Source organism: Zymoseptoria tritici, chromosome 4 (assembly GCF_000219625.1).
Source record: "Zymoseptoria tritici IPO323 chromosome 4, whole genome shotgun sequence".
Classification (NCBI taxonomy): domain Eukaryota; kingdom Fungi; phylum Ascomycota; class Dothideomycetes; order Mycosphaerellales; family Mycosphaerellaceae; genus Zymoseptoria; species Zymoseptoria tritici.
In genome coordinates, this window is record NC_018215.1 from 2,182,311 (window position 1) to 2,204,878 (window position 22,568).

General features: G+C 54.1%; 5 protein-coding genes across 5 annotated transcripts; 1 reads left to right on the forward strand and 4 right to left on the reverse strand.

Moving 5' to 3' along the window:
* Positions 1 to 469: 469 nt before the first annotated feature.
* Positions 470 to 2,488, reverse strand: MYCGRDRAFT_71439 (uncharacterized protein; the record flags this gene model as incomplete). Its single annotated transcript, XM_003853252.1, has 3 exons — positions 470 to 2,010; positions 2,061 to 2,200; positions 2,256 to 2,488. 3 exons carry the CDS (start codon positions 2,483 to 2,485, stop codon positions 470 to 472), a joined length of 1,911 nt encoding a protein of 636 aa, XP_003853300.1.
* A 3,194-nt stretch (positions 2,489 to 5,682) lies between these two features.
* Positions 5,683 to 7,714, reverse strand: MYCGRDRAFT_71444 (uncharacterized protein; the record flags this gene model as incomplete). Its single annotated transcript, XM_003853251.1, has 2 exons — positions 5,683 to 7,347; positions 7,419 to 7,714. The coding sequence occupies 2 exons, from the start codon at positions 7,644 to 7,646 to the stop codon at positions 5,683 to 5,685; spliced, it is 1,893 nt and encodes a 630-aa protein (XP_003853299.1).
* Positions 7,715 to 8,115: 401 nt separating this feature from the next.
* On the forward strand, positions 8,116 to 9,059 carry MYCGRDRAFT_41334 (uncharacterized protein; the record flags this gene model as incomplete). The annotated part of the gene is made up of 3 exons (XM_003853053.1): positions 8,116 to 8,483; positions 8,559 to 8,617; positions 8,668 to 9,059. Coding segments are annotated over 3 exons (819 nt in total), but the record flags the coding sequence as incomplete, so codon positions are not given.
* Positions 9,060 to 13,074: 4,015 nt separating this feature from the next.
* On the reverse strand, positions 13,075 to 13,608 carry MYCGRDRAFT_92762 (uncharacterized protein; the record flags this gene model as incomplete). Its single annotated transcript, XM_003853250.1, has 1 exon — positions 13,075 to 13,608. One exon carries the CDS (start codon positions 13,606 to 13,608, stop codon positions 13,075 to 13,077), a length of 534 nt encoding a protein of 177 aa, XP_003853298.1.
* A 326-nt stretch (positions 13,609 to 13,934) lies between these two features.
* MYCGRDRAFT_41212 (uncharacterized protein) lies at positions 13,935 to 14,763 on the reverse strand (the record flags this gene model as incomplete). The annotated part of the gene is made up of 3 exons (XM_003853249.1): positions 13,935 to 14,097; positions 14,157 to 14,637; positions 14,697 to 14,763. 3 exons carry the CDS (start codon positions 14,761 to 14,763, stop codon positions 13,935 to 13,937), a joined length of 711 nt encoding a protein of 236 aa, XP_003853297.1.
* Between the last annotated feature and the right edge of the window lie 7,805 nt (positions 14,764 to 22,568).

Sequence of the window (22,568 nt, forward strand, 5' to 3'; positions counted from 1 at the left end):
AGTACTTCGTACTCTTCGTACAAACGACCTCGTTGTTACACATCCTCTCGGCATGTCGGCGCCTGTTCACCGTCCTGGACTCTCAGCCACTGCCTCCCTGTTCCGGAGACACCCCGAGATGTTCGCATAGCCAAACCACATCACCTTAAGAACAGCCGCATCGATCCTGACCTCACCTCGTCCATCTCACAATACCGAGGCGCCCAACTGCAATGCTCAAAGACGAGGAAGCGTCCTGCCGCACACTCAATTCTCGCTGTTCCTCGATGCAAGCTTACCTCGCAGGCTCGAGTAGTCTCCATCGGAGGACTTTGCGTTTCGGAGACTTCGGGTGTTGACAAAATGACAGGCTTCACTCCATTACCTCCGCAGAATTCAAGCTGATTTCACAGTGCATCAAACGGCAGGAACCATGTATCATCATTCATTCGCCATATTTACATCCAAACCCCACCGTCGTCTCTTCCCTCTACCCATTAAGAATGGTATCCGCCGCCTTCTCACTCATAACAAAAATCGGCGCCTGGATAAAAACTCCCGGGATCTTAGGGAAAACGCTCGCATCTACAACCCTCAATCCCTTGACACCTCTAACCCGGAACTTGCTATCAAGCACAGCGTTCCGATCGCCATCCGCTCCAATCGGCGCGGAGCAAGCAGCATGATGTCCCCAGGTCCGATCTTTAATATACTGACCCAGCTCCGCATCACTCTGGACGTTCGGCCCGGGAAAGAATTCCTCAAATTTACTTCCTGGAAGGAGATTCAGGATAGGGTCATTGTTATACCGCTGTAAAGCTTGTCGCGACATTTTCAATGCTTGGACCATGGAGGCGAGATCTTTGTCGGATCCTGGGGAGGTGAAGTAGTTGAAGGCGATCTCGGGGACGTCGAGGGGGTCGGCGGAGCGGAGCTTGACTGTTCCGGCTGTGTTTCGCGTGTGGGCTTTGAGGGTGTACCAACTGTAGAAGTTGTGTTGGTCTACGATGTGGTCGTACCATTGAGGGAAGTACCCTGTGAAATTGGCTGGAGACCCGAAGATAAACATGTCGACGTCGGAGTTTTCGGCGTAGTCTGAGTGGGCGACCATCGTAGCCGCGAGACCATCTGTAGCGTATGTACCGCGTTGGGCGAGGACAGGGGCGCCGGAAACCCATTGCTTATAGCATTCGTCGTGGGGTTTAGCATCGAGGGTGCAGCCTTCGAGAATGTTGAAGTCTTTGGTATGTTGGACATTAAGGCCGATTTCGTAGCGATCTTGCATGTTGGTGCCTACGCCCGGGGAGTCGACGAGGATGGGAATGTCAAACGAGTCGAGCTCGGCTTTAGGACCAATTCCGGAGAGCTTTAGCATTTGGACTGTGTTGTATGTTCCGCCTGCTAGGATGACTTCTTTAGTAGCGTTGACGGATCCGGGTGTTCCTGAGCGACCGCTGCTGCGAGGACTGGCGCGGTAGAGGTAGCTTCCTTCGAGATACTCCACGCCGACCGCTTTTGGCTCATCTCCAGACTTGTCAAAGACGACTTTTGTGACGAAAGTGTCGGTCTTGACCGTCAAGGGGTATCCCTGAGCAACGGTGTCCTTAATGTGCTCTCGAACACTCTTTCGTGCTCCCTTCTCAGCGATCAGAGGAATGGGATAGAAGCCCTCAGTGGAGTCACGGTTCGGAAGACGAGCGTTCGGGTCACCCAGAAGCGCGGTGCCTAGACCTACGACCGGCTTGAGCAGATCAAGTCCAGGAGCGATCACACCTGCACCCCCGGCGAGCTGTCGGACAAGCTGCAAGTCCTTGAGAAGAATCGTAGGGTCGGTTGGGTTCACGCTCTGCCATTCGTAAACTTTGTCGAGGTATTTGCCCATGTTTGAAGCGGACCATGAGGCGTCTCCAGTCAGAGTGGCGATGTTGTCCCAGTCGGAGTCGTGGGCTGTGATGAAAATTAGGGCATTGTGTGTTACACAGCCTCCGAGAGTGCCGGCTCGTGGGTACAGGACTCCTTTCGGAGTGGCGCCTGAATTCTGTCAGAAAGGCACAGCTCATGCTCGAAGCATGTCTACATACCCGAAGGAGGCGTGAGTCCAGTATATTCTCCGTTTGGAGTATCGTAACTGTACTTGGGATCCCGCTGGGCTTGTTGTTGGTCCTGGTAGTGAGAGACATAGAAGTCCCATCGTAGGGCGGGATCCCCTGATACTAGTGTTCTGTTCGAGAGTTAGCGACCCGTCTTTCTTGCTCATAGGAAGTTCCCAAACATACTGGAAGATGGGAACAGTGGTGTTTGGATTGCTGCTCTGATCGTCTCCAGCCTCAATTAACAGCGTGCTGTGGCCTTCCCGAGCCAGACGAGATGCAAGTGGACCGCCTCCGGCTCCACTGCCAACGACGATGTATTCATATTCGGATTCCTGCTCTTGTCTGATTTCTGCGGCAGGGAGCGCCGCTGCTAGCAGGAAGAGGCCAAACGGGAGGAATTGCTTGAGACCCATCTCGCCGATGAAAGAATGAGAGCAAGGATGTGGAACTGAGAAGAAATGTGGTGAACATACAGACCCATTTATATGTCGGTGCCTTACTGTTGAGTCCAGCAGCTGTTTGGCGCTCACGCCTCTAGCTAGTGGATCAACGCTATGCACCAAGGCATTCCTTCGAGATCACACGTCTGTCTAGTTTCTTCCCGAATCCATTCTGCATGAGGGGAAAACGAAAGGAAATGAAAGAAATATGCTATTGGACGGAACCAAATGGAGGTCGGGTGGAGATTCCTGTAAACGAGTCAGCGTTTTTGGAGACCCGCTGATCATGCGGAGGAGTGTCGATCAATCTTCCTTGGGGGAGGCAACGGCATATGGCAACTTGCAAGGCGAACTTGCGCAATTCAGCTTCTCCATCAGGCCGATGTCACCTCGGCGACTTCAGGGCATGATGGGTTGTGAAGCCGCGCTTGATCGCCGCACACGATATCGAGCAGTCTGGCGATGTCCCTGTGGCTTGTTCAGCTCGTGGCAGGTTTTGGAGGATTCTAGCGCGAGAGTTTTCTGCTCCACTCACACTGTTGAAACAGAGATCTGCCGTACCTGTCCGCTGCTCTGTCCCTAAGCTGTGCCTTTGCTCGCTCTCACCTTGCTGAAAGGGGCCTCGATCTCATCTTCAGAATGAGGGGTCGCGCGCGAGCTCGACGCTGTCGCCAGACTAGCAAAGGCTGCAATGATAGTTACCGCGGGCATGAGGCGCTGGCTGTAGGAGTGGCAAGTCGTTGTCAACGCGAGAGTGTCTCCAAAACGCTCGTTTAGAACACGCCAAGTGCTCGTTTGCAGGCAAGCAGGTTGAGCCGAAAGGATGCGAAGTCGGCTTGGCAGTGATGAAAATCGGGAACTTCCTTCCGTGAGGTGCTCTGGTCAACGACGAAGATGTACAACGGAATCGAAAGATGAAGCAGGATGAAGCAATACCTGAAACCGAACCATACGGCCCTTCGACCTCAAGAGACGAGACAGCTCCAGTGTGACGTTGCAGATCAGGAATTCCTTCATCAACGAGATGAGAAGAAACGCCTTGCCCCGAGATCGCCGGACTCCCTTGTGACCTGAACGTGGTGCAACTGCCGCAGGTACATCTGGGAACGAAGAATCGCCGAAAGGGCCGCAGAAGCGCTGCGCCAGAACCAACTCGTTGACCGTCTGCTCGACCGTTTTCGACCTTAGGATACGTTTCGAGAGAAGGTGCGCGCACCGAGGGCAGGTGGGATCGTGGGTGACAACATGGCAAGACGCGTACATTCACGACAGGAGAGGATGACAGGTTGCGTTGCGTGCTCACGTTGCGGTAGATGGGGGCAGCAAGCGCTCGAAGCAGACATCTTGTGGTGTCTTGAAGGTGCGTATCGAAAGGTGATGAGGATCTTCGTGATCTTGATGCCACTGACAGCGTCGTTGTGATTCCAACCTCTCGGGCAGAGCCCAAGTGCCTGTTCCGTCCTTGTCAATTACCTCACTGTCCCTGAGAGGGCCCGAGATGTTCGCATCCGATCGACATCAACTTAAAGTCAGCCGCATCCATGCTCACCTCATCTCACTCCATCTCACAAAACCGAATCGACTACGTGAAGTGTCCAAAAGAGAACGACTGGTCTTGACGCTCGTTCAACCCTCTCTCCTCCTCGACATGTTGACACCCTGCCGATGGTTCGAACATGGGATATCGCTGTCACATGGATTCCATGTTCCGACTCTTCCGACCGCGAGATGGTCCTTGTCAACACAATACTGCTTCAGCGGCTCAGCCACATTCCCGTGCTTACTTTGACAGGCTCGAGCCATCATGTTGACCGCCATTTTCTTCTCCATCCGTTTCCCCCTCTGCCTCTCTTCTCAGGTCCTCGCAGAGACTCGCAAAGACTCCAAAAATCCTACAACCACTTCAAACCATGAAGGTCCTCACATACACCTGGCTCACCCTTGCCGCCGCGGCGATCGGTGCATGCTACCGCATCGAGCCATTCACTTGTATCAACGACCATGGTACGAATACTACTCCTCCATTGCCCCAGCCTAGAACATCCTTGACTTACCGCTTTCAATAGCATACTGCGCCGATAGCGGAAGTACATGCTGTTCTGAAAGGTTTCAATGCCTCAACAACGAGTGCCAAAGTGAGTTGCCTTCTGTTCTGCGAGCTCGCTGCGGAGTGCTGACACTGCTATCAGAGACATGCAACGATGGCGGAACCTGGTGCCAGTACACCGAGGACAAATGCTGCCAAACAAAAGGTTCACGATATTGCGCGGAGGTGTGCAACTAGGTAGGCCGTTGATGTTTTGCTGTCAAGGACGACGATTGGTGTGTGATTTTTCTGGATGGTTTGATGCCAGGACGAGATAGAGACAGGCTAACACTGTTTATCAGAGACGTGCGAGAACGAGGGACGATGCATGCTGCGGTATCCGTGGTGGTGGTGGGAAGCATTGTTCGGGCTGGGGCTGGATTGTTGACATTCTACCACCAAGGGCTGCAAGAGGTGTGTGATTGTTCTGGCACTTCCGCCTTTCGGCCCCACGGATTGGCATCGGCCTGAGAATGTTTGCTTCTTCCCGTTGTTCTTCTCCTCCTGCTTCGTACCTTCATCCCGTCGACAGATCTTGTTCTTCAGAGATTCCAAAGCAACGGGCGCAGCGGCATGTTCATGAAAGTTTTCCCTCGGCCGGAAACATCGAAGTCATACTGATCAAGGGTCCAATGAGGTGAAGTCGTGAAGAACCGTTCGGGATGGTAGTATTGGGACTGGGACGTTGTGCCGCGAACGGTCCCTATCGACTTCCCGGCAGAGGGTAAGAGAAATCTCTCAATCTTGCAGAAACACTATAGACGTCCTTTCTCATGGCCTAAGAGGGAGAAGGACGTGATGCTTGATCGTGCTGCGTATACCGTCTTGGGACGGGTCTGGACCTGCGCATGCGGTCAGGGTCAGCAGGGAGACCGGATGCTCTCACTAGCTATCGCATTTGTCCGTAATCTGCTATCGTGCATGCCGCGATCTGGCACCGTACACGGTCGTTCCCCGAACCTGGTCGCGCCCGTACTCATCCGTGGCGCGGTACTATACCGCCTACTTGTCCGTGGCCTGCTATTCGGCTTGTCATCGAAAGATTGCGCAGCCTGTCTGTCTCTACATGTATTTGTCTGCAGATCTATCCGTCCAAGCCGAGTCCGTCCATCAACGTCTCGATCTTTCCCAGCAGAATTTGATAATTCATCGCATCCTGCGCAAACTCATCACCAGCGATCTCTCCGTCCAGCGTCCTCACCACGCCTCCAGCCGCACCGTCAATGGCTTGGTCATTGCGTACCGCCGTGGAAGCAGGCATTCCATCCTCATCATCGCTATCACCACCGTCTTGCTCCGCCTGCACCCACTTCCTCTCCTCATCCATCATCTCATCCAACCCGGCATCCTCAAACCGCAGCCGAAATCTCTCACTCAGATAGTACCGGATATCATCCACCAATTCCACCGTATCCGTCTCCTGCCGTCCCTGGATCCTCGCCGCCGACTCCTTGACCAAATCTTTGAACTCCGGCTCGTCGATATACCGCTCGAGTCGATACGCCATATATCTTGCACCGAATTCTTCCAGTCGGTGGACGCGGGTGTCCCAGCCGGCGCGCACGACTTCGTAGATATCGAGGATTTCGTCGACGGTGGTGTCGCCGCGAGGATTTTCCGCTTCAACGACCGATGCGCCGCCGTTACCGAGGGTGCTGATAAGTAGCGCGGCTCGCTGTTTGAGTTTATCGATGAAGAGCATGTCTGCGGCGGTGAGCACATCTAATGCTATGGAGAGCGGGAAGTCGGCAGACTCGGTGTATAGGAATCGGAGGATGATTTCCAGCACCGCCGGGGAGCAATCGACTGGTACGATTTGGAGGTGTGTGCTGGATTGGCCTTCGCGGAAGGGAGAGGCGAACATGGTTGCGAAGACTTCCGAGCGGAGTAACATGGCTCGATGGCAGGGAAAGAGGACGGAACGCTTGGTCTTTCGTTGGCGGGAGGGAGAGCGAGAGGCCTGCTGGAAGTGGCCGACGGGAATGCCTTGGAGGGGACCTGTTGCTTGGCGGACTTTGGGCGCGGGATCCTCATCATCTTGATCTTCGTCTTCGTCCGCTCGAAGAAGCACATCTGCGAATATGCCATTATCTCGATCCCACTTGACATCATCTGCCTTTGCCGTATCGAGAGCCACTTTGTACTTGAGCACATTGTTTTGAAACCAGCTCGCCAATTGATCTCGACCTCTCTCCACTTCCTCAGTCCTCCTCTGTCTCGCTTGTCGTCGATCTCCAGAAGCTAAAATGTCCTCAAACACTTGCTGGATTTCCAGCTGTCGGCTAAGCTTATCGATACCGGTCAGAATCGCTTGCGCTTCGTCGCCATCGCCGAGGTCCGCACCGACTTCTGCCATGTACAAGTACCGTATGCAAGTCTCAAACGACTGCGGCGGGACGCCTTGAGATAAGCGCCATGTTGTCGTCTCCGGTGCAGCGGCCAGCTTCCGAGCAAAGTAGGGACTTCTCGCACTGAGAAGAAACTTGTGCAGCTCGAAAGTTTCCTCACCAGCTTGTACGCTGATATCCGCCGTCTTCGGAGTGTCTCTCGTCAACAGCGCCGTGATATGTGCCGCCAGAGGTTGTAACGGATCCGTAGACTTGCTGTAGTCATATTGAAGCAACAAATTGCGTATCCGGTCATTCAGCGCATTGTACAAACAGCGCTCGCCCTGGAAGGTATCCCGCTCGCATAATGCGCCTTGCTCCAAGAGCATCTGTACGACTTCATAGTGACCACAAAGTGATGCCTCCACGAGTCTCCTCATCAGCAAATCAGTCTTCGTCGGATTCAGGAATTCGGGGTAAAGTTGCCACTCACAAGGATTAGAGGTGTGTAATCGTATTCATCTCGGGCGTTGATGTTGATTCCGGTGGTGATCTGTTCTTGACAGACTTTGAGGTCACCTCGTCGACATGCTTCGCAAAACTTTCGGAACTCGATGCTCGTGTCCAAGGGGTTTTCTTCTTTCAGTCGACCAGAGGATATATCCTGCTTCTCCTCGTAGAGAGCCTTTTCGATCTGGTGCTTCCCGAGGATGTTGGTCATGATCGTAGTCGGGGTGCTCTATTAGCGCTCCTGTCTCTCGAACTTGTGACAATGCCTATGAATCTGAAGACATGCCGCTCAGGTCGTGTTCGTTGATGAAGTCGAATTGAAGTTCTAACGTTTCCCGGCATGACGTTCAAACGCCACGCGAAACGACTTTGGCCCCCACGCTAGAAGAGAGTTTCAGGGATCAGTGGAGGAAGTGGTGACCGCCATAGCAACGGCTAAACAACTTTGGTGTTTACTTCTTCGACTTCAACTTCGACTCTACTACTACAATACCGTACTGCTCTCGTTCCCCACACACCACATTGCGAGCTTCTTATGCTGCAACATATCTAGTCCTTCATTTGCCTTGTGACTGGCTCACACAGACGTTACCGGCAGATTCAACACATACAACAAACACACGAGAACAGCGACATACCGAAGCATCTGAGAGAAGAAGCATCACCCATCTACCGCCAGCATGGCTAACGACAAAGACTTTGATGTCTTGGAGAAGATCGGACAGGGTTCATTTGGAATCATTCGAAAGGTAAGACGCAAGAACAACGGAGAGGTTTTGTGCCGTAAAGAGATATCGTACACGCGCATGTCGGATCGGGAAAAGGACCAATTGCACTCGGAGCTCAAGATCTTGGAGTCGCTACGGCATCCAAATATTGTGCAATACTGTCACCGAGAGCACTTGAAGTCGTCGCACGATTTGCATTTGTATATGGAGTACTGCGGCAATGGAGATCTGGGAGGGTACATCAGAAAGTTGAAGGAGCGGAACCGAATGGCTGAGGAGGACTTCATCTGGACTATCTTCGCCCAGCTAGTGAGCGCCTTGTATCGCTGCCACTACGGAGAAGATCCCCCAGCGGCGGGCAAAGAGGGAAATTCGAGGAAGGGCAAGCTCGTCAGCAAACAAGGACAACAAGGACACACTGTCATCTTGCATCGTGATCTGAAGCCCGAGAACGGTAGGTTGTCCCGATATCACCTCAACTCTAGCTCAAACTGACCGTTCTAGTCTTCCTCGGAGAGAACAACAGCGTCAAGCTCGGCGACTTTGGTCTCTCGAAGATCATCGCCTCCCACGATTTCGCCAGCACCTACGTCGGCACCCCATTCTACATGTCACCAGAGATTTGCGCCGCTGAGAAGTATTCGCATCACTCTGATATATGGTCATTAGGCTGCATCATATATGAGCTTGCTTCTCGTCGAGTTCCCTTCGAAGCTCGGAGCCACATGGAACTCGTGCTAAAGATCAAGAATGGTCGCTTGACTCCTCTTCCCTCACAATACAGTCAGGACCTCTGGGACGCCATCTCCTGGTGTCTCAAGACCAACCCCCTTCAACGCCCCGACTGTGCTCAGCTGCTCTCCTTCGCCAACATCAAAGTCGCCCGCACTCGCCTCGAACAGGCCGCCGCGCTCGGCCAACTGGACAAAGTCGTTTCCGAGCGCGACAGTGCCATGGACAAGCTTCAGGCCGCTCAGAAACAACTCCAAGAGCTCCAAACCGAGGTCCTCAAACTCCGCGAAGCCAACAAGAAGGTTGAGATGGAGTGGCACGCCCGCGCCACCCTCGCCATCGATCAGAAAGTTCACGAAGCCAGTGAGAAGAACCGCGCCGAGCTGCTTGCACAATTCGACGCCGCCGTCGACATCCGAGCAGAAGAGAAGCTGTCACTCCACCTTGCTTCTCTTCCTTCAAGTCACAACCCTCCTTCCGACCCTGCATCCTCCACATCCGCCATACACGTCCGCTCCTCCACTCCTCCACCAGGCAAGCACGCAACCACCGCCGCTTTCTCCCATTTCTCTCGTAACCTGCCGGACCCGTCCGCCACCTCTCTTCCCGACATGGGATCAGCCAGCCTTCGCCCGACATCATCGTCCTCCGCGCTTGACGAGCCCGACCTCACATCTCTCTCCCTCACCGACGACCCACCGATGGACGACGATGCATCACCACTCGCTCGTCGCGCGGCCAAACCATCCCTCCCACCACCGAAGAAGTCTTCCCGCAAGCCCTTCGCGCGCGCCAAGACCATGGCGACCTGCAACTTCGGCGCGAATGCAGCTAGAGATAGCCCGATGGACGTGCACATGGCGAGTCCAAGCCCGATGCATCAAGGCTACACTCAGCAGTCAGGTGCTCGCTTTGGCCATCTTGGTCTGTCACCTCGACGCAATGCGCCAAGTGCTCCAACTGATGGCAGCGGTAAGGCCGCTAGAGATCCGCTCAAGAGGAACATCTTCAGCATGGTCGCCAGCCCAGGCAAGTCCAGTGGAGGCAAGTTCGGCGCCGCCGCATTGGCAGAGAAGGAAAAGGAGAACCGTCCTCCGGTGCGCGGCAGGACATTGGTGGAACTGTCGAGCCAGCGCGGAATGCAGAGTCCAGCGAAGTGGAATCATGGCGTGCACGGAGAGGAGATGCCCAGTCCGTGGGTGAAGAGGCGGTGATTGCCCAACATCGAACGAATCGAAGAGGAGCTACTCGGCGAGGAGACATGGCTTGGTTGGAAGGACTGATCCCTTGCGAACTCAGCGAGGGAGCGAGTACGAACGAAACAAATGCAGACACTGGGAGAGTAAAGGAGCGAAGGAAATGAGCAGAACGGCCTGCTATTGTACAATCGCACAGAATTGCGCGCTTGAACATTTCGTATGTTTTTCTCATCATGATCAAGGGAATGGATGGACGGATGGACGGCTGGTACGGAATCACATGGTTGGAGTTCTTGGAGCATGTTTGGCAGGAGTCACGGCCTTCTGCGAGCATTGAGTGTCTTTGAGAGTCTCGCTTACGCTTGACTGTACCTCCTATTGAATGCAAACGAACAGTACAAAACAACTGACTTCGATAATGAGATGCATGCGCGACTTCGATGACAGCTGATTGCGTTGACGGTGTGTTGTGTTGTTTAGGATTCGGGATGAGCGGGACCGGAGCTTCTTCAAATCCCGCTTCCGTCCCATCGAACGGGGTGCCCTCTCCTCCATCTCCGTTCCGTTTGTTCACTCCTTGTCCTACAACTCCCTGTCAACACAATCATTTTGACGAATGATCTGAATGATGGAACCGACCAACCATACCACGCGATCTTGCGTTACGTGTGCGAAAGCAAAGGCGAAATGTGTCTGGGATCAAGAGAGGACGGAGAGGACTTGTCAACGGTAAATCCGAGCCCTGGTCTTTCACACGAACACTGAACTCTACTGACATCTTGGTTTCATGTCACAGATGTACGAGACTTGGGAAAGAATGTCTGAGGAAGGAGGCTGTTGCAAGGAGAAGAAAGCCTGAAAAGTCAACGTATGTTCATCTCTATCGACCGTGTTCGTTCGACATGTATCCAGTCAATCGAATCGATGCTAATCAACACGCTACAGACGAGCGGCGCAACTTCAGAAACTTGAAAACAAACTCGACCATCTCGTCAATGCTTTATCTTCGTCGACATCGCAACTACAAGCGGCGTCGACTTCGGCGTCCTCCACTCCGTTGCTTTCAACTGCAACACCCCAGACGGCTGCATCGACTCGATCGAACGGCCTTGGACACCCTTCGCCTGCTATCTCTCAGCTTGACAATCCTGCGAACACAACACATCGGGACTACAGCGTGCTAGATACTATGTGTGGTGGTGACAATCTCGAAGCAAGTCAACGTTCTTTGTGTCGAGCTCGATCGTTACTGACGCTCTTTCTCAGTTCAACCGAGAACCGGACACCCCAAAACATCCTGAAGCGGTCGCCATCTCTTTGGTCGAAGCAGAAGTCCTACTCGATCGCTACAAGAAACTGATGGCATGCTACATGCCCTTCGTCGTCATCCCGCGCCACGCAACACCGCAATCGCTCTACGAAAGCAATCCCCTCCTGCTGCGAGCTATCGTCTGCGTTGCCCTGTTCCACGATCTTCCGCGGCAGCGAGTGTGCGTTAAAGACCTCATCCGTGAAATTGGAGAGCGCATCCTGGTCAAAGGCGAGAGGTCCGTTGATCTCTTGCAATGCGTAATGGTCACGGTGGCATGGTACCATCCTCACGTCTTCTGGTTCAACCAACTGACGATGCTCCTGCACCTCGCCGTCGCTCTCACAGTTGACACCTGCGTCGACAGAGCTCCTCAGAAGAATGAAGTCATCCGCAAGTCTTCCGAGAGGGTACAGACCCTCGCAGATCACCGCGTGCTCATGGGTGTCTTCTACTATACCTCCATCATGGCCACAAATTTCGGCAACAGGACTTCAGCCTTGCACTTCACCCCGTACATGGACGAATGTCTTTCTGTCATCGACGCAGCACGCGAGTACGCGAGTGATCTCCACCTCGTTCAGACTGTGCGAGTCCAGCGCCTGGCTTGCACCATCGTGTCCAACGGCACTTCTCACGTACCCGCAAAGGTCTACGCTTCGGCCATCCGAGCTGACATCGAGAGACTCCGCGAGATCGGCGGCAGTCCACAACAACAGACGAAACTGCGCGCCGACGTTCCTCTCCAGCTCCAATGCCTTGCAGTAGAACTCCACGCCTGGGAAGCCAGTCTCGCAAACCTCTTCGACAACCACACCAAAATCCTCACTCACCATCTCGAAGACGTCTACGGCTGTACAAACGCCATTCAATCCATCTTCGATCTCTTCCTAGCCATCCCGACAGGCGACTTCTTCTTCGTCACATTCTCCATCTTCGACCACTTCGTCTACGCTCTCATCTGCTTCACAAAACTCTCGTTAATGGAAGCCGAGCCCTGGATTCGCACCGCATTGAACGACAAAATGCGCTTCTCCGAAACTTTCGAGGCCTTCGCCGCCAAGTTCGAGGCAGCCGACGCTTCACAGCCGGATGACATCAAGGTCGAGAATGACTGTTTCGGTGCGTGGGGGAAAAAATTGCGCTTTGCCAGGCAAGTATGGGAAGCGAAAATGGCCCACAGTACGAGGGCGGCGTCGCCGGTGAGGGATGCGGACGGACATGGCGATAGGCTTTCGAACACGTTGAATGAGATGGGCCAGCCCACACCGGCGGAGTCGATGGACGACGCAGAGTTCTTCAATTACCTCAACGGCAGCTTTTGGGACAATTTCGCGGGAGACTTTGACTTGGGAGCTGTGGGACTGGACACCTTTGGTTGAAGGATCTATCTGCGAGCTGTCATCATCCATCAGACTGTCCATCTACAGGAGCGCTCTGGCGACAGCACGGCGACCAACGTCTTGCGAAGCACATCAAACCTTCGGCCACCCAGCTTCCAAGTGCTCAATCGCCTCAGGCTCATCGACAACGTCCGCGAACTTCGCACTCATGTCGAAGATATTGGCATCGTGGATCGCCGGACTCCGGTCTCCACACGCGGATCCAACGACCATCCTGCACAATGATCAGCAAACAAATGCCTCCTTCACTCCGCCGGGAGTTCAATACTCACGGCCGGAAATTGTGACACATAGCGTCCAGCGCCGTCGCCCGAATACACCCACTCGTACTCACTCCAGCAATGACCACCGTGTCAACACCCATGAACCTCAGCATGCCCGCCAATTCCGTTCCAAAAAACGCCGAAGGGTGTTTCTTCAACACCACCTCCTCTCCCTCTAGCGGTTCCAACCCGGGCATACACTTATCGAAACCCCTCGTGTCACCTTTCTGCCATACAGAAATGACAGGTGCTTTGACGTGGAAAAGCCCAGCGTCCGCGAGTGTGGGAGAGGTGTATGAGACTTGAGTCCAGATAATGGGAACCTTGGACGAGCGAGCGGCGGTGAGGAGGCGCTTCATGGAGTCTGGAGAGGCGGCTGCAGCAGGGTTGGAGGTTAGGTCGAGGGGAGAGCCGGGCGTGAAGTATGCGGCGCAGACGTCGATGAGGAGGAGAGCAGGTCGTTGGCCCCAGCCTATGCGGTTGGAGAAGCCTGAGGCGCGGTATGAGTCTGCCGAGGGGTGGGTGCTTGGGTCTGACATGGTGAGCTGGGCGATTTGAGGAAGCCGTCAAAGCCTTCCAGAGCGAATTTGTGAGATGTAAGTGGACAGCTGTATTAGCAGAGGAACAGTCTTGCTTTAATACCTGTACCTGCAGTCTCCATGCAGCGCGATAGGCCAAGGCCGAGTGGCCCGAGGGTTCTCCGCACGAAAGACGCGAGATGGCAGGTGACGGCACATGAACAAAGTGAATTCCCAAAACCCAGCTGCAAAATGTAGACAAAATGCTTGAACAAATCAGTGTTGCTGCCTCAGGACGGCCGACATTACCATTGTCTTTCTTCCCTTGTCCTGGACCTCCTCTCCTCTTATGCCGTCTTGAGCCACGCAGCTGATAGACCGATCAAACTGCTCACGGTACCAGCCAAACCCACAACACCGTCGTCCAAGTTAACGAATCCGATCGCGCTGCTGGGAACGGTGATATCGCACACGTCCGACAGCAGCTGCAGCTTGACAGCCGCTCTCTCCCTAGAAACCCAGATGTTAGTCCTCTCACTCTGCAGTGTATCTCCCGCGAATATGCATACTTCTCCAACTTCTTGCTCTCCATCTTCTTCTCCGCATCCTCGCTCCTCGCCGCCTGCTGCTGCTCCAACTGCCTCATGTTGTACAGCGTATACACGCCCGCCAGAATATTACACGTCAACCCTGTGAACCACGCCCTGTACGCCTCCCGCTGCAACCTCGCTCCCGCCGAGAACTTCTTGATACCCGTCTGGTCCAAGTACGTCAGCGCGTCCAGCGACAGGTACATTGCGTAGCCCAGCTGACGGCCCACGGCGAGGTACTTGAGCACGGGATCAAGGTTCTTGGCGTCGGCGGCGATGGCGGCCGCTTTGAAGTGCTCGACGAATTTCCCCAGGCGCATCGCTTTGCGGACGCTGCCGAAGTTCTTTTTGATCGTCTCGAAGGTTGCGACGGTCGTCGCCGGGTGGTTGGTGCGGTAGAGGTACCATGCTAGGAAGCGGGAGAAGTATTGGATCGTTCGGAGGGTCTTGTCGCGGCCGACTGGTGGAGGAATGTTCAGTACTTTTTCGTGGAGGGGAGGGTGGGGGGTTTGCGCTTACTCGTGGTTGCTACGAATCGGTTGAAGTGGCTCACCGCAGGGTGGTAGACGAGGGCGTCGGCGACCATGTTGGCGGTATTGTGATTAGCAGATCGGACGGGAGTTGATTGGGAGCTGTTCTCGGAGTAGTGGTTCAACGAAGGCTTGTGCGCACGTAGTTGAGAGTCAGCGGATGCGACTCTGTATATGTTTGTCTATCGAGAGTGACCCTCGTTCGTCGAAGAACTGCCCGACCGTGCTAGCGGCGCGCATGTGCTGCCTTCGTGTGGTCACTCCATCCGACAGCCGCCGAGGTCCAGCAGAACGGCAAGTGTAGAACTATTGAGCACGTGATCTCGTGAATCTCGAATTGAATGACCGCAGTCCATCACGAAGTCGAGCAACCGAAAGTTCACGACCCATGCCATGGCGAAGAAAGGTATACAAGTCGTCGCTGTGAAGCCCGTGATATGCGCTGATACTTTCCACAGCTAAGTCCCGTACCATTGCGGTGCGCCTCATCTCAATGGTATACCGACCTCGAATATTCAATTAAGTGGCCTACTGACCTCCTCAAGGCGATGACGGGATTCTACCGAACGTACTCGAGACCGCGAACACATCGGCCGCTGAGCATGTTGAAATACGACCCTGTTGGTAGGTGAAAGAAGGGAATAAAATGAGACGGGAAACGAAGACTAAGATTTGGGTTCACAGTCAAGCAAAAGGTCCTGTTCCTCGAAGCAAAGCGTGGAGGCGGAAAGTGAGGAATACGCCGCCATCTCGAGAGTTCAAATTTTCGAAATACGACAGCATAACGAGGATGCTCTATCGAGGCCACCGGACGCACAACTGGCCGTAAGGCGAACCGCGCCTCGAAGAGGGTCAAATCGGAAGGAACCCACTATCGTCCGGACGAAGATGGTGGACATGTAAGATGTCGGAATGGCACGAGTCCGCAGGCAATAAGAGATGGAGACGTGATGTGAAAGCTACAATGCGTCTAAATGTACAATCCTCCATTTTGAAAGCAGTAAAAGCTAGGGCCATAGACAAGCCCTGTTGAGATACCCGCAAATTCTCTGCTCGCAAAAAGAGTAAGCATAGAAATGTTATAAGATGATGTCTTGCATATTTCGAGCATTTCAGGATAATCTCTTCATCGTTTTGCGCTCATGGGAGCTCTTGGCTAAAGGCGGCGCCCATCTCGGTCCCTGCGATGCGGTTAGCTTGGGTTTTCACGAATTGGAAGGTTCAGCATACTCTGCGATGACTTCGTGCTGCGAGTTTGTCGGGTCGTTGGCTGGGAGTTCCTGTGGCTGCGCATGTGAGACGGCGCTGGCGTGCGACTTCCGACAGACGAGGCGCCGGCAGTGTTGCGCATGCCAGTCTGGCTCGATGGTCGGCTCGTTGTCACAAGCTGCGAAGCTTTCTTGGGTGCTGGCTGGCTCGTAGCACCACCCTTTGCGGCGACACTAGTACGCCTCTTCTTCTGCGACTCGTGGCCATTGACAACTTGGCTCGAGGCTTTGCGCTTTACGCTCGAGTCCGGACGTCCCTTCGAAGATGGACGGCGGCCGAACGTCTCACGTTGCGTGCCGCCAGTCAACCCGCCCTTGAGGCTGTCGGCGAAGATGGGCGAACTGCTGAGAAAACCTTGCTTGCCATGAGTCGATGCTGACCCATTCTGCGAGGAGCCTCTCGGTTCTGGCGTCTTGTTGGAACGCCTGTTTTGAGACTGGCTGCGCGAACCTCCTGAGCGGCTTGAGTCTCCAGTGCTGGGGCGAGTACGCTTCGAAGACGAGTTGGGAGGAGCCATGATCTTCTTCGAAACACGGGTCTCTGGCTCATGTAGGCTGGATCCTGCGTGTCCGCGCGAGATGTAAGGCGGATGGTTCTGACGCGCAGTCCGCTCCTGAAGGACAGGGGACTGAGGTACTCGGGTGCTCGAATTTCGCGAATCTTGCTGAGAGCATTGAGAGACTCCCATCCTGCTTGCTTGACTGGTGCGCACAACCTGGGTATGGTTCTGAGCGCTCTGTGTCTCGGTGTGGTTGAACAAGTTCTCGAAATCGGCTTCCTCTTGAGATGTAAGTCGTGCGGGACCGCCCAGCGTGGATACTTCAGCAGCGCCTTGAGAGGCATATCGGTCGACATCATCCACCACCGCCCCTAGGAATGAGAGCTGCTGAGATTCTTCCACCACTGGGCCTCTCAGGTTCTCGCCGCGCACCTGCGAGAAGTGCTGCGATTTGAATCCCGACTGTTGCGATTGCTCTACAGTCAGGCCCGTGGCCCTCAGCATTTGCGAGTTCGGGTAAGACTGCTGAGACTCCTCGACCACAGCACCTCTCGGTCTCTGCAGCCCTGGTGCATTCATACCAGGGGAATTGTTCTTCGAAAAGCTGCTCGGGGGTAGGAATTCGGACTGAGACTCCGGAACAATCGGTCCTCGAGCTGGAGGTCCTGCCAATCGGCTTGACAAATCTAGTCGCTGTGTAGTCGACTGTTGGAGAGCAGTGGGCCGATGACGCTCGACCTGACTGCGATCGAGAGTTCGCCTCTTCTTCGCAGTGCCATTCTCAGTCGAATCCGCGGAAGGCGCTCCTTGACTGCCGCTCGGAAAGGTCTGCGAGGCACCAGGAGCGGTCGCATATCTATTTGCTTCGTCGACCTCCTCAGCAATACGCTGTTCGTGCTTCTCTTGCTGCTCGGCAAGGGCATTTTGAAATGCCTCAGCAGACTTCTTGATCGTGTCCTCGGCATCGTGCAGGCGTTGTGACATGATGTTCAGTTCACTCTTGCTTCTGGCTTTTTCTTCATCCACGGCTGTCCGCTTAGCATCTTCAGCTAGCTTTGCGTCACGAATATTGGAGTCTTTCGCTGTCTGCAGTTCGACCTGGAGAGCCTGGACAGCGTCGCGATTGGCAACACGTTCCTGTTGGAGTTGTTTTGTGACTTTCTCCTCACTCGACTTCGCTGCTTGAGATGAGCGTTGCAGGGCGGCGATCTCCTCCTTCGCAGAGTCTTTCTGTTTTGTCATATCCAGAAGCTCATTCTGGCGTGCTGTGAGTTGAGACTGAACGCTCTCCAGATCTTTCAAGGTGGCTGCGTTTGACCGGATGGCTTGTTCAAGATTCGCGACCTTTGATCGAAATTCCTTGACCTCTTTCTGACTGTCAGCTAGAAGCTTTGGCAGCTCAAGTTGACCGTGCTGTTCAATCGTAAGGTCCTCGATGCGTTTGTTGGCTGAATTGAGCTCCAATCTGAGGCGTTGAATGTCCCCACGGAGCTTTTCACGCTCAGATTTCAGCGTCTTCTCAGTGTTCTCTGCTTGCGACTGGTGCAAAGCATGAAACGTCTTCGCCTGATCTGACATCTTTTGCCGCATGTGCTCGACGTCCTTGACTCGCTTCTGTTCGAGCTGACTGCGCTCCCCCTCAAAGTCTGGAATCGCGGGTGTTTCTTGCAACCGCTGCTCGAGAGCTTCAAGCTGCTTTTGAAGGTCGGCGTTGGAAGCAGTCAAGCTGCTTAACTCCTGCGCTTGAAGATCGGCTTTGGAATTCGTGGTTAAGAGTTCCGTCTCCTTGGCTGCGAGTCTCTCTCTTATGTTGCCGAGCTGTTCACGCTCACATGCACTGGCAGCAACGTCGCTCTCATGCTTTGTGACTTGTTCTTGCAGAACCGAGTTCTGATTCGTAAGCTCGGTATTCGTCTCCCGCGCAGTCGATAGCTGCGACGTGATCTCGGAAATTCGTGCATCACTGCTGCGAACCTCTGCTCGAAGGTCATCAATCGTCTTCTGATCCGAGGTTTGCTGGGCGACCAGTCTCTCTTGAGTGCTGACGTCCGACTTGAGATCTTTGACAGCGGTTTCGATGTGAGCTTTCAGGCCCTCCATCTCCTCTGTTCCGAGAGTGTATTGCTGCGGTAGGCCAGATAGACTGTGGACTTTGTTAGAGGACGCGACTCTCACAAGCAATGACAAACTTACGCTTCGGCCAGCTTTTCGAGCATGCCCTTCGAAGATACCACATCATTGTGCATCGGCGTCTGTTGGGATTTGACATCTTGTACTGCCTGGAACGTCTTGTTGATCATCTCAATCATCTCGTCTGTGATGGTAGATTCGCCGAGTCCGATTTTGAGCTCCCCAAGCTTTCCAAGTACGGCGTCTTTGGTTGATGTTAACTCTCGACCTGTCGCCTCATGAGACGCTATGACCGAGGTAAGTTGACTCTGAACTTGCTCACGCAGGTTCTTCTCCTCGACGATCAGCCTCGACTTGGCTTCCAGCTGTTCTTCAAGGTGTCTGCAGCGCAAATTTGCTGCTGTCAGCTCTGCAGCCGTCTCACGGCAGAGTTTCATGGCATCGTGCTGGGTCTGAGAGGCCTGTTGCGCTCGGCTGGACATCTCGTTGAGCAGTCCTTCCAGCTTCATTACGTGTTCGCGTCCATCCTTGGCAGCCTGCTCGCTCTCTAGCCGATTGAGGTTGAATCTCTTCTTCAGCGAGTCTATGTCAGTCCCGAGGCCGGTGACGAAGCTCTTCATCTTCTGTCCTTTGGTTACACAGTTTGTGATCTTTGCTTTGTTCTGCTCAAATCCTGTGTTCAAGCTGTCGTTCTCCTTCTGTTTTGTGTCCACTTGAGCTCTCAAGCTTTCCTGAACGGACTTCTCCTGCTCAGCTTGGAATTGCCATTTCAGCTCTTGCTCATTCAACTCGGCCTCAAGCTCTCTCACGCGATCGAGAAGACCATACGCGTAGCTTAGAAACCCGTCAAATTCTGGATTTGGTTGGTCGAGCTGGGGTAGTCTAGTAGCAGCTTGATTCTGGACCGTTTCAGCGCCGCCGCGATGGTGCACCATCTGCTGGGAGTGGAGCTCGGTCGTGTCAACTGAATGTTCTTGTGTCTCTGACTGAGCAGGAGGCGCGCGTGGTACAGGCTGTTGAGAGACCTGCTCATCGGCGGTATCGTTCGTGTTCATCAGTTCCTTGTGGGGTGGATATCGGGAGTACACTTCGCCGTGAGAGGCTGCGGCGGTCTCTACAGTGGGCGTGGGGGTCGGGGGCAGGTCATTTTCATTGTCGTGAGGCCGATCGGCGTTTTGCTGTCTCAACGGTGGAGGTCCGCCGTCGTTCAAAGGGTCGGCCTGAGCTATCGTGCTCATCGGCTGTGTCTTCTCGCTCTTGTTTTGCACCGCTTCCACAACACCGACATCTTGGTCTTCGCTTGTGATGACATTATTCATGTATCCCGGCTTTGCAGTGGATGGCACGCGTGAGAATCCTAATGCTAGGTAGTAGGTGAAGTAGTCAGCAGAGAACGACGTGGCCGTGCATGTAGTAAACTGACCTTGATTTGGACTCCGATGATCCTGAGAGTGAACTTGACTGAGTGGCACACGTTGCGAGCGGGCAGTCGGAGGTTGCTTCGCATCAGGCGGAGGGCGTGCGAGTTGATCCTGCTGCTGAGAAGCATACACTCGTTCGTACGAGAAGCTCCCACCAATGTCGTCTGAATCATCGTCATCGTCGTCGGTCTCCTCGTTCTCGTCGGTGGAGCATTCATCCTCGCTGATACTATCTGCTGCTCCTCCTGGTTGCTGGTCGGTGCCGGCCGGATGCTGCTGCTCTGCATTGAGTGTGGGTGGTTCATCGTCCGGCATGGAGTCGAACGATGGCTGGTCTGATGAGACGATCTGTGGCGAGGCGACAGACATGACCGAGTCCGTCTTGCCAGTGCGTTGTCGAGATGCAAAACAGTATCGAGAGGTTGATGCCAGGAGTGGTTGCAGTGATGGAAGCTCAGCAAAAGATGAATCCAGCCAGCGTGGAAGAAGTGAAGTTGAAACTTGACCTTCGTCGAAATAGGCAGCCACGCCAATCGTTTCGATCACGCTCACGCGTCGAGATGTGAGCTTTTGAAGATCAAATCGCAAGGTAGAGGTTGAGCGATGCAAGTTCTTTGCCTCTCAGAACATCCACTTTACCTTGACTTCCTCTTGTGTTCTACCTCAACCGCTCACACGATCTGCTGCAGATTGAATCTGGAACGACATGCTCATCTCGCATTCTCAAGCACACACAACACCGAAGTGAAGACGTTGATTACGAGGTGCTCCAGCTCAAGATATCCATATTTCCCTCGAAGCCGCGGTTTCCAGAGACATGCCTTGCACATCAGTGATGCTTCGCAGCTGCACATCTACCGGAGCTTCACTAAACGGCTCGGGCGACGGCGGACTGCTATTTCTCCCTCTTGTGAGAACTGAGCAGACTGTCATCAGCAGGATCATGAGGAGAGGAGCCAAGGGAGCGCCCGACTTCATCCTGATGTCTTTGCACCGGCGGTAGGACTACCCTGCGCGGCTTCATCGGATGCTCACAGAATTCAAGAACACGTCCATCCCGATAAGCCATCAAGACGGACAGATGGAACATGACGGAGGGCCGGATGAGGTCGATGTCGAAAGGAAGACCAAGCTGTGGGAGAAGGAGGCGCAAAGACCAAGCCGCCCTCCAGCCAATCACAACCACCATCTCGACTTCCTCCACTCGTCCTCGCCCAAATAGCCGCCCAAACTTCCTCCTTCACTGTCCATTCGCACTCGCCTCCTGCATGCGCTCGACTTCCATTGGCGTCGCGCAGCGAGTAGCATCGCGGTAGACGTCAATTGCTATCACTGCGGAGCAAGATAGGGGCACTGTAAGCGCTGAGAAGAGTGGAAAGATGGAAGACAACTCTACGCTGGTCTCGATCGCATTTTCTTCCTATCTTCTACACGCGTTCCTTTGATTCCTTCATCTCGTCCCGACAAAGCAACTGGTACCACAGCACAGTGTATCAACAAACAGAAAATCGACAATGGCCTCCATTTCTCAAGCTGTACCTTGGCTCTGCGCAGTTCTCCCGACCCTCTCTCTGGCAGCCGCAATCCAAGGACGACAGACACAAGAAAGCAGCGATGGAACGTATGAATCCAACGGCGGAGCAGTTGACACAGAAGGCGGAGCATCAGGCGGGTCGTCAGGATCATTCAACCTCAGCAAAGGCGGCTTGATCGCGATCATCGTGGTGGTCGTCATTGTAGTGATTCTGGGCGGTATAGACCTTTCAGCGCTGCTTGAAATCCCCAAACAAACTGACATGTTTTAGCCGTAATGACTGTGTTGTTCGTCGTGGCCAAACGCCGGCAGTGGAACATTCGACAATCGATCCAACGCGCCTCGAGACGACTCACAGGTCGCGGCAACCCCAAACCTTCGGCGATGGACCGCCAGTCGAAGCGAGGTGGCATGCAGATGAAAGGCATTCCTGCCAGAGACGGTCAGAAGAGGGGAGCTTTTGTGGAAGTAAAGGACACTGAAAAGGATGCAGGGTCGAAGAGCAAAGGGTGGAGATGAATAGGCATCAAGTCTTGAAGGCATTGGGATCATTTGGGAGAAGCTTGTATGACTACATGCCAATAAGATATTTCGATATATGCTCATGGAGCCTTTTTGTGGCGCATCCCGAAGGTTTATCCCATGGTGGTATCTCCCTCCGAGTCGACCTCGATGTCCTCCTCATCCTCTTCCTCATCACTCTCGCCCAGGTCAATGACACGGGCCGCGGTGGACGTTGGCGCAGGCGTTGCGGTCGCTTTTGGTTCCGACTTGAGTCTGTGACTTCTGGATGCACCCGGCGTGGCGTCCTCGTCATCGACAGCATCGTCGTCAATCGACTGCGCACGCCGCTGAGTACCAATGCCGGCCTCACTGCCATCGTCATCATCATCGTCTCCTTCTTCCTGCAATCGCCTGCTCTTCTGTAGTCGCTGAATCTTTCTCACCAGCACTTTGTTCACTTCCAAATCGTTCATCGAGAGGAGTTCCTTGCATCCGCCGACAGGG